The 15,525-nt window shown below is 53.8% G+C and overlaps 1 protein-coding gene across 12 annotated transcripts in view; it reads right to left on the bottom strand.

Moving 5' to 3' along the window:
• The window catches only part of CELF6 (CUGBP Elav-like family member 6), a 217,905-nt gene that overhangs the window by 184,925 nt on the left and 17,455 nt on the right, over positions 1-15,525 (bottom strand). For all 12 annotated transcript variants that reach the window (XM_043493751.1, XM_043493753.1, XM_043493752.1 and 9 more), the window contains exon 2: positions 11,582-11,664. In XM_043493751.1, coding sequence (XP_043349686.1) covers positions 11,582-11,664 — 83 coding nt within the window. The remainder of the gene's footprint in view (positions 1-11,581; positions 11,665-15,525) is intronic.

Below are 15,525 nucleotides of genomic sequence, written 5' to 3'. Positions count from 1 at the left end.
GAAGTGCTTGGGCCCACTGAGATCAAGAACCGGTTCTGCGTAGACTCTGGTGGGTTTTGGATCAGGTCAGGTGGTGGGGATGGATCAGGCTTGTGAGACTCAGCGGGAGTGCTGGGGAGGAGAGGAGGAGCAGAACCCATGGAATAAACTCACCCTGTGAAAGGACCCCACTTCACACCCTGCCGGCCAGATGCTGAGCAGCGATTGATAGCCAGTGCCGGTCCCCGGGCGCCCCTGCTGAAGGGCCAGTCCACCAGAGCACACATACAAAAGGGAAACATAATATAGGAGAGGGATATAATCAGAGACCGGGAGCTTTGGTCCGGAGGCAGTTTCCGAAAACCAATCCACAGTATATTTCCTCAAACAGCTGGGACCTGCTAAAGGGAGGACCACTGCAGGGTTTAGATCCCCTGGTTTGCTTATCAAAAAGAGGGCATGAAACCTAATCTGCACAGACGTGTAAAGAATGAACGTGCAGCCCTGCTAGTCCCCAGCTTCCCAGCCGATCTCCAGTTGCCGGCATCTGCAGACATCTCCAGAGAGCTGCGTTCTCTGAGCTCACCCCAGAAAGAATCTTTAATCCCTACCTTTATTTCTGCATTGCTAAGTGCATCCCCAGTGCACGGTGCTGTTACACCCAGACCGGTGGCTGTGACAGTGGACCTCCGGGCTGCTCTGCCATCATCCTCACTTCGCACATGCTCATTCCAGACACCCACACTTAAAGGGAATATGCACAATACTGCAAAGCCACCCAGGCATGGAGTTTGTCAGGGCTCAGCTGCCCCTGTTAAAAACCACAGTCAAAACTGTGGCGTACAAGCAGCCATTTTGACAGAGTCTGGAAGAGGCTCATTTAAAGTGGAACTGCAGGGCAGATTCAGGCCAGCTTTCTGAGCTCAGGGTGTGGGGTACTCAGCAGAGAAAGGCTGGAAAACCTGCCTTACAGTTAGAGATTCACGGAGCTCTGACTAATTCACTTAACCAACAGAAGGTTAAGGGATGACTTGATCACAGTCTGTAAGTATCTATGTGGGGAACAAAAATTTGACAATGGGCTCTTCAATCTAGCAGACAAAGGTATAACAAGATTCAAGCTGAAGCTAGACAAATTCAGATTGGAAGTTAGGCGTGAATGTTTAACAGGGAGGGTGATTAACCACTGGGATAACTGACCATGGCTTGGGTGGATTCTCCATCATGGGCAATTTTCAAATCAAGATTTGGATGTTTTTCTAAAAGATCGTCTCTAGTTCAAGCAGGGGTTAATTCAGGGAAGGACTCTGGCCCGTGCTGTGCAGGTGGTCAGACCAGATGATCACAATGGTCCCTGCTGACCCTGGAACCTATAAGAGCAGGTTTGCTAACCAGTTTCCCCTGTTCCCAGCCTGTGAAATCCTCTTGGTGCTGCCTGACATAGAGAACTCATCCTAGAGCAAGCCAGCACAAGTCCCAGGGGCCCCCTAGCTAACCCAGCAAAGGATGGCAAGGGGGTTCTCCCCTCCCCACCTTTAAAACAAAAGGGAGAGGAATTTTTCTGTTCAACCTTTGACTCAAAACAGCAGCAGCACCATTTTCACCAAGTTCTGCGAAAGCTAGAATGTTTCAGCCTGAAAGGGGACCAGCTGTGAAAGGTCTGCGCACCTGGCACACATACGTGCCTCGATCCCTGTCACAGCAGCTGAGCTCAGACACCCTTCCCAGCCCATGCCACACAAATCAAACTCGGGATGCTGCTTGGCTTGGATTACTGACAAATACCTGCTCCCTCTAGCTAATGGGAGCTGGAAGAAGGATTGATGCACTGCCCAGCTCTCAGGCGACCAGGATTCAATTCCTTGCTCTACTACAGGCTCCCCTGAGCAAGTGACTTAGTCTCTCTGTGCCTCAGTTTCCTCCTCTGGAAGCTGGGGACAGTGATACTTCCTGCCATGTCGGTATGTTTAGATTGCAAGCTCTTTGGGGCAGCCACTGTGTCACAGGGTATACTGCCCTGTAGCACTCCCTGCTGGCTGAGCATGGGGCTGCAGGCACACCTTGCCTTAGTTTCCCCTCAGCAGGATTTTCTCTCTCTCCCAGGGATGCAGCCCCTTCAGAGTTTGATCCCCTTCCACGGGTAATGAGGTCTTTCCACCCTGCTTGGGCTGCCTACAGCATGCCCTCTGGGCTCCGTTCCCAGCCCCTTTGGGTTACCTTTGAATCTCCTCCCTGGGGTAGGGCACTGACTCCTAGACTGCTTCCCCAGAGTCCTTCCTGGGGCTTCACCAGGAACCGAACCTGCTTCCTGTGGGTCCTTCTCTAAGTTGGGTTCTCTGCCCTTTGCTGAGGCCCAGGTGTTTCAGGCTGTCACCCACCTCCACCAGTCCTGCCCCTGAGCCTGGGAGGCAGCTAATTATGGCACAAACAGGGCTGACTGAACAGGCTAGCCAGTTCCAAGCAATGGTGTTACACTCTGTCTGTGTGTCCATCCAGTGCTCAGCCATGATCTGAGCTGGCACCTCTGTGGGTTCGTCTACACTGCAAACACCATTCCCGCATCAATGAGTAAGAGGCAGGTCTTCAGGCTCAGGCTCGCCGGGCTCACATTATGGCGCTAAGATGCGCTGTGCAGATGTTCCCGGTCGGGCTCAGAGACCAACCCCCTGGCCCAGTGTCAGAGCCTGAGTGGGAATTTTTAGCACCAGATTGTCAGCCCAACTCTGTAGGCCCGGCTCGGAAAGTCGCTGCCGCTGGTGCTTTTTGCGGTAGAGACGTACCCTGAGTGTCAGTGAAATAGCAGTGGAGCCTTTCACCACAGGAACCCAACTCTGCAGCTCAGCTGTGGAACGGCTCAGAATCGCCACCTCTGACAGCTCTTGGGGGCCCCTCATGGCCGATGAGTTGGGGGCTCTCAGCCTCTGCTCCCCATGGCAGCCCCAGCTGAGAAACCAAGGATGGAATAGGTTATGGGAAGCCAAACTTCCCTCCCAACCTCACAGACAGTCCCTCCAGGTCAGGCGTGAGGCAGGGTCCGCTGCTTCTCGCCATGCAGTACCTGCTCCAGGGCTGATAACCAAGCAGCACTCTAATTTCCCGTCCTCCTGCGTTTCCTTGTCTCCTAGCGCAGCAGTGTCTGGCGCTACCGCCATACAGCGTGCGTTCCAGCCAATTTGGCTGCCATATCCTCCGTTCCATCCCTGGCATCGCAGGTGGGCTACGGCTGGAGCTGGATATTGTCACATGGAGGGCATGGAGCACTGATTGTGTCAAGCGCCAGCACCCTGCTCACTGCTAGCCCTGCCTTCCCCTCTGGGCATTTCATCTGGGGAACACTACTTCCATCTGGTCTGAGCCCCCCAAAGTTGCTGCAGCAGTGACATGCGCCTCATGCTCCCAACATGCGCCCCCCCATGCTAACGATCCCCCCAGGTGCTGCCCTTGCCTAGCAGCATCAAGCAAACACCTGCCCACACAGACTTAAAGAACAAGCGCCCACCAGGCCTGGCTGTCTGATGCCTGCAATTTCCTTCCCACACGGCATGTGGGGCCTGTGTGTTGCCAAGGCAACAGCGGCAGTGCACACTCGTGCTGGGCACGAGGAACGTCTGTAATTAGGTCCCCGGCCCCAGCTGTCAATCCCCATTTAACAGCCTCCCATTTAACTCCTGGCTGCAGTAATTAGGGTTTACTAAACAGAATGTCAGGCAATTAGAACAGCAGGTCAATAGCTCTCCATGCAGCCTCTCTTCAAGCAGGATGTAGGGCTCAGCTGGCAAGACCCACGCAGATTAGGAGCGGGGGGGGGGGGGAGTGAAGCTCTCACCTGCCCTGTGGGATTGACCTTGCTGGAGTCCATAGAGCTGAGTGTTTGCAGCTCTGCCCCCTCGGGCTGGATACTTAGCCCACTTCCCAAGCTAAGATGCAGCAGGTTGGGTTGACACTTGGGCCAGAGACTCCATAGCTCACCCAGATTCTGGGAGTGCTGGTGGCACTCCAATAAGTGGCCCTGGCCTCATGGACCTGGTGCTAGGGGGTGCTGTGCTGCTGGGGAGAAATGAGTAGTATTTGTGTATGATCATTTCCCACGTGACTCATGTTTGCATGTGGTTGTTTTGCATGATCCGTGTTTGCATGCAGTCACTTCCCATGGGATGTGTGTTTCCGTGTGATCACTTGCCATGAGATGCGTGTTTCCATGTGATCACTTGCCATGGGATGAGTTTGGGCACATGGAGATGCCCCACGTGATAGGAGGTTTCCCAGCACTATACTGCAATGCACTTGGAAGCTGGACAGGGATAACTGCAGCTATATTGGGTCTCAGAGGAACGTTTTGGGGCCCCCAAGCTGGAGAATGGGAGGGGTGGGACTGCACCTTGGGTGAGAGCGAGAAAGGGCAGCAGGCCAGCCAGCTGCCATTGAAAAGCCTGAAGGGATGGCATAAAGTCTTGCCTATTCACCTGCCCCCCAGTGGCCAGATACAGCAGAGAAGAGTGGAGAGGGGTGGGGGGAGCAAGAGAATAGGTGGGCCTCCCTGAATATCCATGAGGGAAGTCAAAGGTCACTCAAGAGGATTTGCCTCTCCTTAATTCTCCCCCCACTATCCTGTCAGTTCCATAGCCTTCTTGGGCTCACTGATCCTCCAGCATGGCCCAGTCCAGCACCTGGTTCAGAATCTGACCTTGGGAACTGAAATCTAGAAGCCCCGTCAGGGACTGGGGGAGGGAGAAGGGACAGAGAGTTGCGGGAGGGGAGCTGGAAGCCCTGCCTGAGGTTGGCCGATGGCCTCTGTGCTGGCACCCTGCACCCCGAGGAGAGGGTGCCTAAGTGGGGTAGAGGCCTGGGGGCACTGCTCACAATGCTCCAAACTGCTCTGCCAATCTCCACAGACACTTGCCCCGCCTGGCTGAGGATCAAGGTGGTACCATCCACCGGGCATCCTCTGAGCACAGCAGTGGTGCGATTAGCTCTGCCCCTAGAGAGCGCTCAGATCCCTTCCAGAGGGCAGCAGCTCAGACCTACTCCCAGTCCCTGGTTCCTAGCCCCGACCCCCTTCATCTCCCCAGTCACATCCCAGACACTCACCCTCATTGCTCTTGTCTCTTACCACCTCCCCTGCCCCTTCCTTCCCACGCTGAGAGGAGCAGGTACGAAGAACCAAACCAAGGCTCAGAGCAATTAACACCTTCCCCAGGAGGTTCCCAAAGTGCAACTGGCCAGCCTCGCTGCAGAGTTCCCCAGATCTCCCACAGTCCATCCACGGCTGCTTCCCGCGCTCTGACGCGCTCGGGCCGAGACCCAATCTGAGTCCAAACCCATCACAGAGCCGGGCCTTCATGGATCCATCTGCATGGTTGATGCTCTACTGTCCTCCCCACCCTACCCAGCTGCCTTCAGCCCTCAAAATGCCTGCCTCTGATGTAAGCCAAGCACGCCCCATGCCAGGAAAGGCTCAGGGCTTGGCCAAAGCAGCAGAATTACAGATACAGTTTAACTGTCCCAGAGAAAGTGACTCCTGAGTCCTTCACCACTCTTCTTCCATCTGCAGAGCAGCGAGACAGACAGGGAGCAGCAGAGCAAGCCACAGGTGAAATGAGGAAGATCTAACAAAATCCGGAAAAATTAAATTAGTCAGTGTCCGTCACTGCAGCTTTACCTCCTGCACTCGGCTGGAATGGCCCCCTCACTCTCGATTCAATGGCTGGGATCCTGCCCCTTGACTTGCTCCCAAGGGTTCCCCTGCCCTAGGTGGGGTCTTAGAGCAGCCAGTGGAGAGAAGAAGCAATTGTGCAGGCTCATTTCACTAGCTCATTTCACCAGGTCTGCAATGACCTCCCAAACTGCTGATCCCAAGAGCAGGCTTCTGGCTAACAAACAAACACACTCTGGAATGACAGGTTTCAGAGTAGCAGCCGTGTTAGTCTGTATTCGCAAAAAGAAAAGGAGTACCCGTGGCACCTTAGAGACTGCTCTAATAAATTTGTTAGTCTCCAAGGTGCCACGGGTACTCCTTTTCTTTTCACTCTGGAATGAGTGGAAATGGTGGGGCTCAGCACCTGGCAGGATCCAGCTCACAGCCTGCAATACTGGACAAACCATCCAGTCTGCTCACCTGCCTCTGCTCACTGCTTCCAAAGAAGTCATATGACCTCTGCTCTGCTCCTGACCCCTGCTGGAGAGCAGCTGTTGCCCTGAAGCATGATGCTGTCTAGAGAGAACTTGTCCTTTTTACCCTGGCTATTGTCACTGTAGAGTCTCTTGTTCCTAGGTGCCTAACTTAGTTAAACTCAGCTAGCTGTCTCAGTCACACCCTGCAGCAATGAGTTCCAGAAATCGATTCAACACTGCGTCAGAAGTCGAGCTGAGAAAGAGAGGGATTTTATTTTCTGGGAGAATTTTGGAGCAGAAAAAAAAACCTTCAACATTTTTTCCTGAAAATTTTCATGAAAATTTTCCAGTTTTCACTGAAAAACTGAAAACCGACTTTTTTTTAAATTAACCCCCCAAAAAAAACTTTGCTGAAAAAAGAAACTTCTGTTCCATTGAAAAGATATTTTTCATCAAAGAAAAGGTTGTGACAGAAATTTGTCAAAGACGTCTTTCTGTCCGGGTGAGGTGGTAAGCAAATGGCTACTACTAACCACAGTGCTTTACAAACACATTGCCTTTGCATTTCAGCGACAATCCCCAAGTCACTGTATCATGGGCATGATACGCAGGAACTGGACTGGCCTCCTTTACACTCTCCATTGTTATATATACTTCTGCTGTGGGCTGGTATACACTACAAAGTTCATGTCATGCCCTACGCGATGTGATTAAGCCCGCCTAAACTCTGGTTTGGATATTGCTAGGCTGACGGCAGAATTCTTCAATTGACTCAGCTACCGCCTCTCAGAGAGTTGGATTAATTACCCCTTCCATCCCAGTCATGTCTCCACACAACCGAGCAGCTGGACCATTTCTAGTGGAGGCAGAGCCTCAGTCTCCTGCTTGTTTCCTCATCAAGGCCCCAATTCAGTGAAACACTGACGCATGTGCTTAGCTATAAGCGTGAGCTTATGTCCCATCAAATCAGTGGGATTTAAGCCTGCGGTTAAGAGCTTTGCTCAATAGGGAAAGACTCAAGCATGTGCATAAAGTTAAGGGACTGGGGCTTCGGGGTTTGATTCTGTGAGGTGCTCAGCATTCTGATCTCCACTGGAGTCAAGGGGAGCTGAGGATGCTCGGAAGCTCCCAGAAGATGCTGAGGGCTTGATTCTTGCATTGCAGTCAGTGGGAGTTTTGTCACTAATAATAGCGGAATGGGCTCAAGCCCTTAGTACAGTGCAGGACCTGTGAAGATATGATCAGTCCCTAATCAGGGGACTGAGCCAGAATCCACTTTCGGCAGGTGGCCAATGCGAGCCCAGCTCTGACTTTCTTGCTGACAGGCTCAGGTGCTGTAGCTGGATCATTTAGAACAGATCCTTTCCTCAACTCATGCCGTTGGGTTTTGTGTTCCCGGAGCCACCCTGGCTTTCCTCCAATCAAGGCATTATTTGAAATAATTCCTATCCACAAGCACTCTTTGGTTTGTTCCTTGTCAGCATGTGAAACTCCAGGTGTTCTGATTGGAGGTGGAGGAGACTTAGTGTTTCTGTTCTCTGATAGGAGGAGGGGAGCTCCCAGAATCTGGTTTCTGCTACAGACCTTCTGGATGACAAGCCCGGACAGAGTTCTCCAAAGTTTGTTAAAAACTGGGTGCTCCTGTGAACACAGGACCTGCCCAACTGGACTGGACCCAAGGCCCATCTAACCCATATCCTGTCTCTGGCAGTAACCAGCACCAGCAGCTCAGAGGAAGGTGCAAAAACCCCCGCAGCAGGCAGATGTGGGATAATCTCACCCCACCCCACCCCTCGAGGTCTCACCGTGATCCCTAATAGTTTGGTTAAGCCCTGACACATGAGGTCTTATCTCCTTTCCAAAATTATTGTTGTCACTAATTATAACTGTGGGGTATAGCCTCACTGACTTAGAGTGCCCCCTTGCAGCAAGACCCAGCATTACAGGGATCTGCCTCAGTATCCCCACAGTTACCTTTGCCCTCCTCCTGCCACAGAGGTTACTTGCTGCAGTGACTTGGCCCTCTAGCTAAGTCACTACCAAAAGTCCCATTCATGGACATTTCTCCCCCAACAGCTCTAGCCACAAGCGAACTGCTCCTATCCTTATTATTTAATATTGATATTCCCAGAGTGCCCACAGCTCCTGTTATACTAGGCAACTTGTAGCCAGAGAGGCAGACTCCCCAACACGCAAAGAGCTCACAATGGAAAATACCTTGGGGACAGTCATTGTAACCATGCACTTACCAGCATGCAAGAATCTCCCAGCACTTTGCAAACAGTCACTAACAAAACCTCACCACTCTTCCGTCAGGGAGTCCCTCCCCCTGTTTTACAGATGGGGAAACTGAGGCACAGATCGATTGCGTGACTTGCACAAGGCCAGAGAGCTAATGAGTGTTTATAGCATTGCATTCCAGGCAGTATGCTGAGCGGAGATGGAAAGGATAGCATAGATGGACAATGCCCTCAGTGATCTCGGATGCAGGCGACAGGGAGAGGAGTATGTGATGAGCATAAACACTTAACACCATCAGGGAAGAAAGAAGATACCCCGGTGACAGAGCCACGTATTACATGTCGCTGTGGCGGGGGTCACGGGGTAGTGAACTGACAAGGTTTTTCTAAGCATGCAAGCGGTCTTGGAAGAAATGCTGCATCGCTGTTAGTTTTGTGATGTAGTTTCTGTTTTGGGGAGCTGTGGCAAATGGCATAGGAGTTTGCTCTGTGCCTTGAGCTCTTTAACCAGAGTTAATTCTTGCTGCTGAGCTGTCCCCTGGGCACCGGTCATTGGAGTTTGGGCCATGATTGCAGAGTGGGGACTGCCTGCATGCTGCATGAGACCACCTCTCTTCCAGGATTGCTGCGTGACATGTAAAAAACAAGCTGTACTAGGAATACACCCAGACTCCGCCCCATCATTTCTCCTCTGATGAAAAGCTGACCTGCAAGACCCCAATATTTGTTACTGCTGAGCACAGGGCAACAACATAAAGAAGCTACATTCACCATGCGTACTCAGACACCACAGCTGCTCCGAACTCACTCAACAGCTGAACTATGAACCCTCTGTTCCAAAAGCATCCCTTCTCTACCACCACCATGTGAACTACATATGAATCTCTTAGCAGTACTGAGGCTATGACACACAGTTGAGCAGCACTGATTGCAACTCTGCCCTCTACTGGCTGCACTGGCACACTAGAGAGAACATATGGACATTGGGCTATTCATTATGAGCTTGTCTTCTCTACAGTCTGTAATCATGTTTAACACATATTAACGAGGCACAAGACTGGTGGGGTAGAGGGGTAAGGAGACCCAGCTGCTATTCCCAGCTCTTCTATTGACTTCCTATGGGAGCAACTCACAAACCTGCTGTGTGCCTCAGTTCCCCCATCTGTACAATGGGGACAAGGCCTAACTCATTGTGGAGGAGGGGGCAAAGCTTAACCATTCATGTCTGTAGAGCTCTGCGAGTCCCCAGAGGTAAGGCAGCATAGGGGAGCAAGCTGCTGTTATTCCTGCCCCTTTGTTATCTCATGCATCCCTGTACCCCTCTTAGCTGCCCTCAGAATGAATCCTCTTAACCCCAACCAAAGCCTGACAAGGCGGAGCGAGATCCTTGTGACAGCTCCCATCTCTGCCTGGGCTGGACACTTTGCATGTAGTGAGGTAGAAGGTTCACATGAACATGCCTACATTCAGATGCTGTCTGCGCTGAATGCACCCGCACTGCTTTGGGCTGGAGAATTCAGGAGAACAGCCTTTCCCAGGAGAGCTTCAGTGCCTTCTGCTGTGGCTCTGGCTGGGGATCCAGGTGGGGACTTAGGAGAGCAGAATCCAATTCCTGGCTCTGCCACATATCCCCTGAATCTTGGCCCAGTCACCCCGGCCAAGAGTTGCAAATGTGACGTGTGATTTTGGGTCCCCAAGCCGAGATCCCTGACCAAGGTCTGACTATGAGGGTGGCTGCTCAGCACTGCCTGGAACCAGTACACTTTCAGGTTTCTCAGGGCAGCTCCCCTAAAATCATCAGCCACTTCTGACTCATGGATTGGTACCAAAGCAACAGGCATGTGCACAATGTGTGATCCGTTCCACGTCATGCTCTGTCCTCCCTGCGCGGTGGCCCGGTCACAGGTACAGGTTGGTGAAGATGCTACGGCCTTAACTAACAGAGATGCCTGCCTGCCATCCCAGGTCTGACGCCCACCGCCGACAACCCAACCAGGAGCGTGGTGCTATACACACAGATTCTCTGCTCTCCTCCGCAACTGAGGACCAAGTCAGCTTGGTCTTCCACCATCGCAGCCCGAGGGCCTTGGGAATGGGCTAGGCCGAGTGGAACTGGACCTCCTGTTCCCACCAAACCTGCCTCACTGCGTCCCAGCCAAAACACCTGATCACTGTATCTTATCCCCTTCTCTCCCCGCAAGTGAGCGAAGGCCCCCAGGGCCAGGCTGAGCAGAGAATGTGACCACAAAGAGGCGAAAGCTGCCCCAAGGGGCATGCTGTCCTACCACCGCAGTCCATTTCAAATCAGCAGGGTTATTTGGCTTTGGTAGTTCATATTCACACCAGGATTTCCAGGCATCTTTGCACCTCTGGGAGAGATTCACTGCTGGGTAGGGGGCCAAGGCATCAGCCAGACGTGAGCAGAGCTTTGGCCTCGTGCTGGCCCCCTGCCCGGGGGCTGAATCTCCCCTCCTCTGTAAATAAGAAGGATCCCATGCAGAAGCAGCCACTGGACTCCTACAAGCTGAAATCCAGGTTTTCTTGCATTCTGGATTGGGCCCTGGTGGGGTGAATCTCCCTTGACACACACGGGAAGGAAAATTACATAACAGCCCCAGCACTTCTCTGGTACCTCGGAGGCTGAAGCTACCAGGGAAGGAGCTAATGTAGAATTTACGATAGCAAATGGCCAAAGGCCCGTATCCCACTTGCTCCCAGATCTGTTCTCTCCTCACAAGCGGATTCAGCTCAGGGAGGCAGAGGAGATGCACTAAACCTGGATGCAACCCCACATATCTGGGGATCTGGATTCTGCCCTCCCGCTGCGACATCGGCCATGGGGCTAGCAGCCTGGCTGCCATTGGGGTGCTGCTTGGTTACCAGTTTGTGAGAGTAGGAGAGATGCCTCCAAACAGAGGGAAAACCCAGGAGGTTTACGGTAGGCCTCGGTGAATGAAGGAAATTAACCAAAAAATAACCCCAGTGATGCCTCAGCCAGAGCAGAATTCATAGCCCTGAAACAGATGCGGCTGTATGGGGCCAGCTCCCCAGCTGGAGTAATTGGAATTTCGCAGGGCAAAACACTGAGGATTTGGCTTGAACTCAGTCTACTCTGACAAACGATCCAGATCCCATATGCCAAGTAGTGAACTAAGGTTTGCCCAGATGCCACCCACCCATCCACATCGAGCTGCGGACTCTGCCCCACGGGCCATTCCCGATTCCCCGAAGAACGAGCTGGTGTCACTTACCCCAGGTAACGTCTTCTGCTCATGCAGCGCACTCTGGGCTTTCAGAGCAGAGTCCCGGGCACAGTACGTGAGGAAGGCGCAACCTGGGGAGGGGAGAGAAAGCAGTTATTGCACAGACGCCAAGCCAGAGCTCCTGCCCAGATGGCAAAGCCAGCACGGAGTTGACACGGCGCCTCTCCCCAGCTGCAGAGAAGGTCACATGGCAGCACAGAGAGGGGCGACTAACGTATGCAGGCAGGTGTGTCATAGCCAGTCCTCAGGGAAACCCCGGCCAGGCAGACTGCAGATTCCCACTGCTCTGCAGTGACCCTGGATAATGGCCTCTCCTAAGCACATCCGCCCCGGTGTGTCCCCTGAGCCCCTTTCGTGCCCTGAAGAGCTAGCACTGCCCTCTTCCAGCTCGGCCCTCATCACCCCAGTTCACCAGCAGAGTCCTGCTCTGCGCTCAGCTCCCCCTCTGCACCATCCACTGACACTGCCAGGGAGCCGAGGGCAGGACTGGGCAGCAGGCTCTCACCTGGGGATGCTGCAGGAGCCACACAGAGCCCGGCTTGGCCCCACTACGCCCTGCAGAGCATGCTGGGCTGGGGCGCAGCAAACAAATCTCTTTACTAGTCCGCGGAGCATGGACTTGAGCTGCATGAGTGACTGTGTTGCCAGGACAGGGGGCACTTTGACAGCTCTGGACTCTGGGGGGCGGGGCGCAGTGTGGGGAAGCCAGGGGGGCTAATTCCTATCATGCTGATATTGCAGCAGAGTAACTGCACTGTGTTCAGTGGTGCCCCCAGCTTTCCCCGCGCATGACAGAGAGCGGGATCGGTGTGTGCTGGCCAGGTCTCTCGCTTTAGTATGGGCTTCAGACAAACCCAAACTCCTGGGAAATGGCTATTTCTCAGCACTTCCCCATAGGCTGATCTCATGGGCTCCAAACAGGGCCCTCTGGACAAAGCTGGGCTGGGCTCAGCGGGTTCTGGGACACACTCATGCTTGCAGGGTGTTAGTGGAGCACTCAATGCTCAGTGCTGCATGGAGCAAAGAAGGGCCATGGGTTCTGCCCGCTTGGAGCTTAGCATCCCCACTGGCAGAGAACATGGCACAGCATAGAGGGCTCAGGCGAGCCAAGGGTCTGCGAGTCTTGGCATGGGGCAGTGCAGGGTTGGGGTTCTTGACAATCAGGATACCCAGTGATGCGCTGTTAGAAATGGAACAAGGGATCCCACCCAGACGGCCTCCTTGGCGGGTGTGGGGGGGAAATTGATTCACTTGCTCCCCCACTTAAACTAACCCTCTTGCTCAGATCCAGAGCCCAGCGGGGAGGCAACAGTACTAGGCAAACTGCTATGGAGCTGCTGCTTTCAGCAGACGCTTCTACTCTGTCCCTGAAAACTGCCCAGCTGGTGTAAATCAGTGTTTGCCTGTCGATGTAACGGCACCATGTCGACATGCACCAGCTGCGAGTCCAGCCCTGTGTACACTGAGCAGCTTGCAACACGTGTCCTCAGAGGGTAAAGCTGTCCACCCTGCCTCCCATGTGCAAACACCCACGTCGGCTGACCGCAGTCACCACCCAAACACCCGGCCTGCATGTTCACGCACCCTTGCCTCCTACTCCCCCCGAGCCACAGCATCTGATCCACACAACGTCCCCCCAAAGCATCCACACCCTTTGTCCCCCAGGTCACACACCCTGCCCCCTGCAGCTCCCACACATCACCCCTAGCTCTGCTGGCTCCTCCCACTGACTAAGCACCCCCTCTCTGCAGCCGCACCCTCTGGCCATAACCACGCCCCTGGCACTCCCCAGACATCCCAACTCGCCCAGGCAGCCAGTTTCATTAGCTGGGCTTTCCAACCCTGGGGGTGAGCCCACCGTGACTCAGCAGCGAGAGCAGAATGCTGGGTGGGGGGGCGGCTCCGGAGAGCAGGCGGCGACCTGGCCACCTGCAGACTCCCAAGGGTTGGAGGCCTAACAAGGGTGAGTCCTGCGCTCCTCGCCAGGGAGAGGTCAGCAAGGGCCCTGGTTAGGGGGCACCAAAGAGGCTCCAACATGTCTGTCCCTCATGCTGGGTCTCTTATCATCACCTCACTTGTCAAGGGCACATGCATCTGACCCCGAGTGAAGCCAATGGGGTGGGCAGGTGGGTGTTCATTCAAGTCCCATCTCTGCCATTGGCCTACTGGGTGACCTAGGGCAAATCAATTCCCTGCTCCGTGCCTCAGTTCCCCACCTGTCAAATGGGGGTACTAATGCCGCCCTCCTTGGTGAAGTGCTGTGAGATCGCTGAGGCAAAGCACTGCGTGCTGTTCCTGTTATTACTAGGGAGTCAGTCCAATCGTTCCTACCACCTGTGGGCAGAGGAGCAGTCTCACTGCATACTAACATGGCACCACAACCACCACTGCATTGGCACCGTCACTGGCATTGCCCCTGGGGAAGCTTGGGGCTGGATGTGCCATGGAGACTGACTGTAAGCCCCAGGGAATAGATACTGGAATTTGACTGTCCACCCAGAGGGGTCCAGTACTTGGTATTGGCTCCCCTGGTATGGAGACCAAAGCTGCAGGCCCCGCTTGTCCACGGGATTGTATCTAAATCATAAATGAGGTGATATGGATTTGGCTGCTGTGCAAGGACAGTGCTGGGTCCAGGGAGAGGGGAGATGGGCTTGGATCTAAGGCAATCGGAGTGCATTAGCCAGGTCTGGTTAATTGAAGTCAGCGAGCAGTGCCAAACACACCAGGATTAAAGCAAATCCCTCCAGATTAAAAAATCAGCAGCACTAGGCTGCCAAGGTGGGGAGATGGGGATCGGACCAGGCTGTGGGAAGCGGGCTGCCCTGAGACAAGGCCCTTCTTTGAGCACAGCCACACCCTCATGCCATTACCCCCACCTCCAGTTGGGGTCACCCCTCCCTCAGAGAGGCAGGGGCAGTAGTATGTCTCCCATATCCCCAGAAGCAGCCCAAGTCTCCCTCCCCTTGGGTAATGCAGCAGGCATACCCTCTGTCCCCCAAGGAGGCAGGGGGCACCCGCAGTATTTACTCCCACAATTGGGGTGTATCTGCTTGGAGCTGGGCTCTTCTCGTGCTGGTGGGGTGGGGTTGGCTGGGCCCCCAGAGAAGTAGGGCTAGGGGTTAACACTCCCTTGAGATGCCTGGGGCTCTCGGAGCTATTATCTCAGGGTCTCTGCAAACGCAGGTGAAATTGTTGCACCCCGGTCAGGTTTTCAAGCTTTTCTTCCCACCAGGTGGCTCAGAATCTTCCTATTGGTTTTTAATGAAAGCTAATTTCCTCGCATGGCTCCAGGAGCTGGCCCCACGCAAGGGCCTACAATGCCCATGTCAGACCAGGGACGGGCTGTACAGTGAGGCTGAGCAATATGACAGGGTGTGGGGCAGAGTGCAGGGCACTATCCCTGCTTGGATCTGGCCCAGACTGTTAGACCCAGAGGTGGGTGTCTCCTCCCCAGTTGCCCCCGCACAAACACTCTTCCCCCAGACAGACGCTACCTTTCAGTCATTTAGTAACTCAAATACTTCAGCCACTGAGGGGTTAATGGCCTAAGAGTCCATGAGGAACTGCTCTCCCTGCGATCAGCTGTGGAAGCAGCGGTAAGCGCTGATCTCAAAGGGCATGACTGACCGCTCTTCATCCAGCCAGGGTTCAGACAGTGAGGGTGGGTCCAACTCATCTCTGATGTAATGACTACATCATGGATAAATCTGTCCCCTTATTTTACAAGCATTTCTCACCTTTTGTCCCCACACACCTTATCCAGGATCAATTCATCCTCTCCTGAAATTAAGCCCTTTCTGGGGTGAGTCAGGACAGCTGTTTCACGGAGCACAGCAACACTGCCCCATCAGGTAACCAAGGGTGATCCAACCTCCACCTGAAATTGCCATGGGGAATTTGGGGAGGTGGGCTTTGGCCAGGACCCCAGG

This window comes from Dermochelys coriacea, chromosome 10, assembly GCF_009764565.3.
Source record: "Dermochelys coriacea isolate rDerCor1 chromosome 10, rDerCor1.pri.v4, whole genome shotgun sequence".
Taxonomy (NCBI): Eukaryota; Metazoa; Chordata; order Testudines; family Dermochelyidae; genus Dermochelys; species Dermochelys coriacea.
This window is presented reverse-complemented; position numbering and strand designations above follow the sequence as displayed.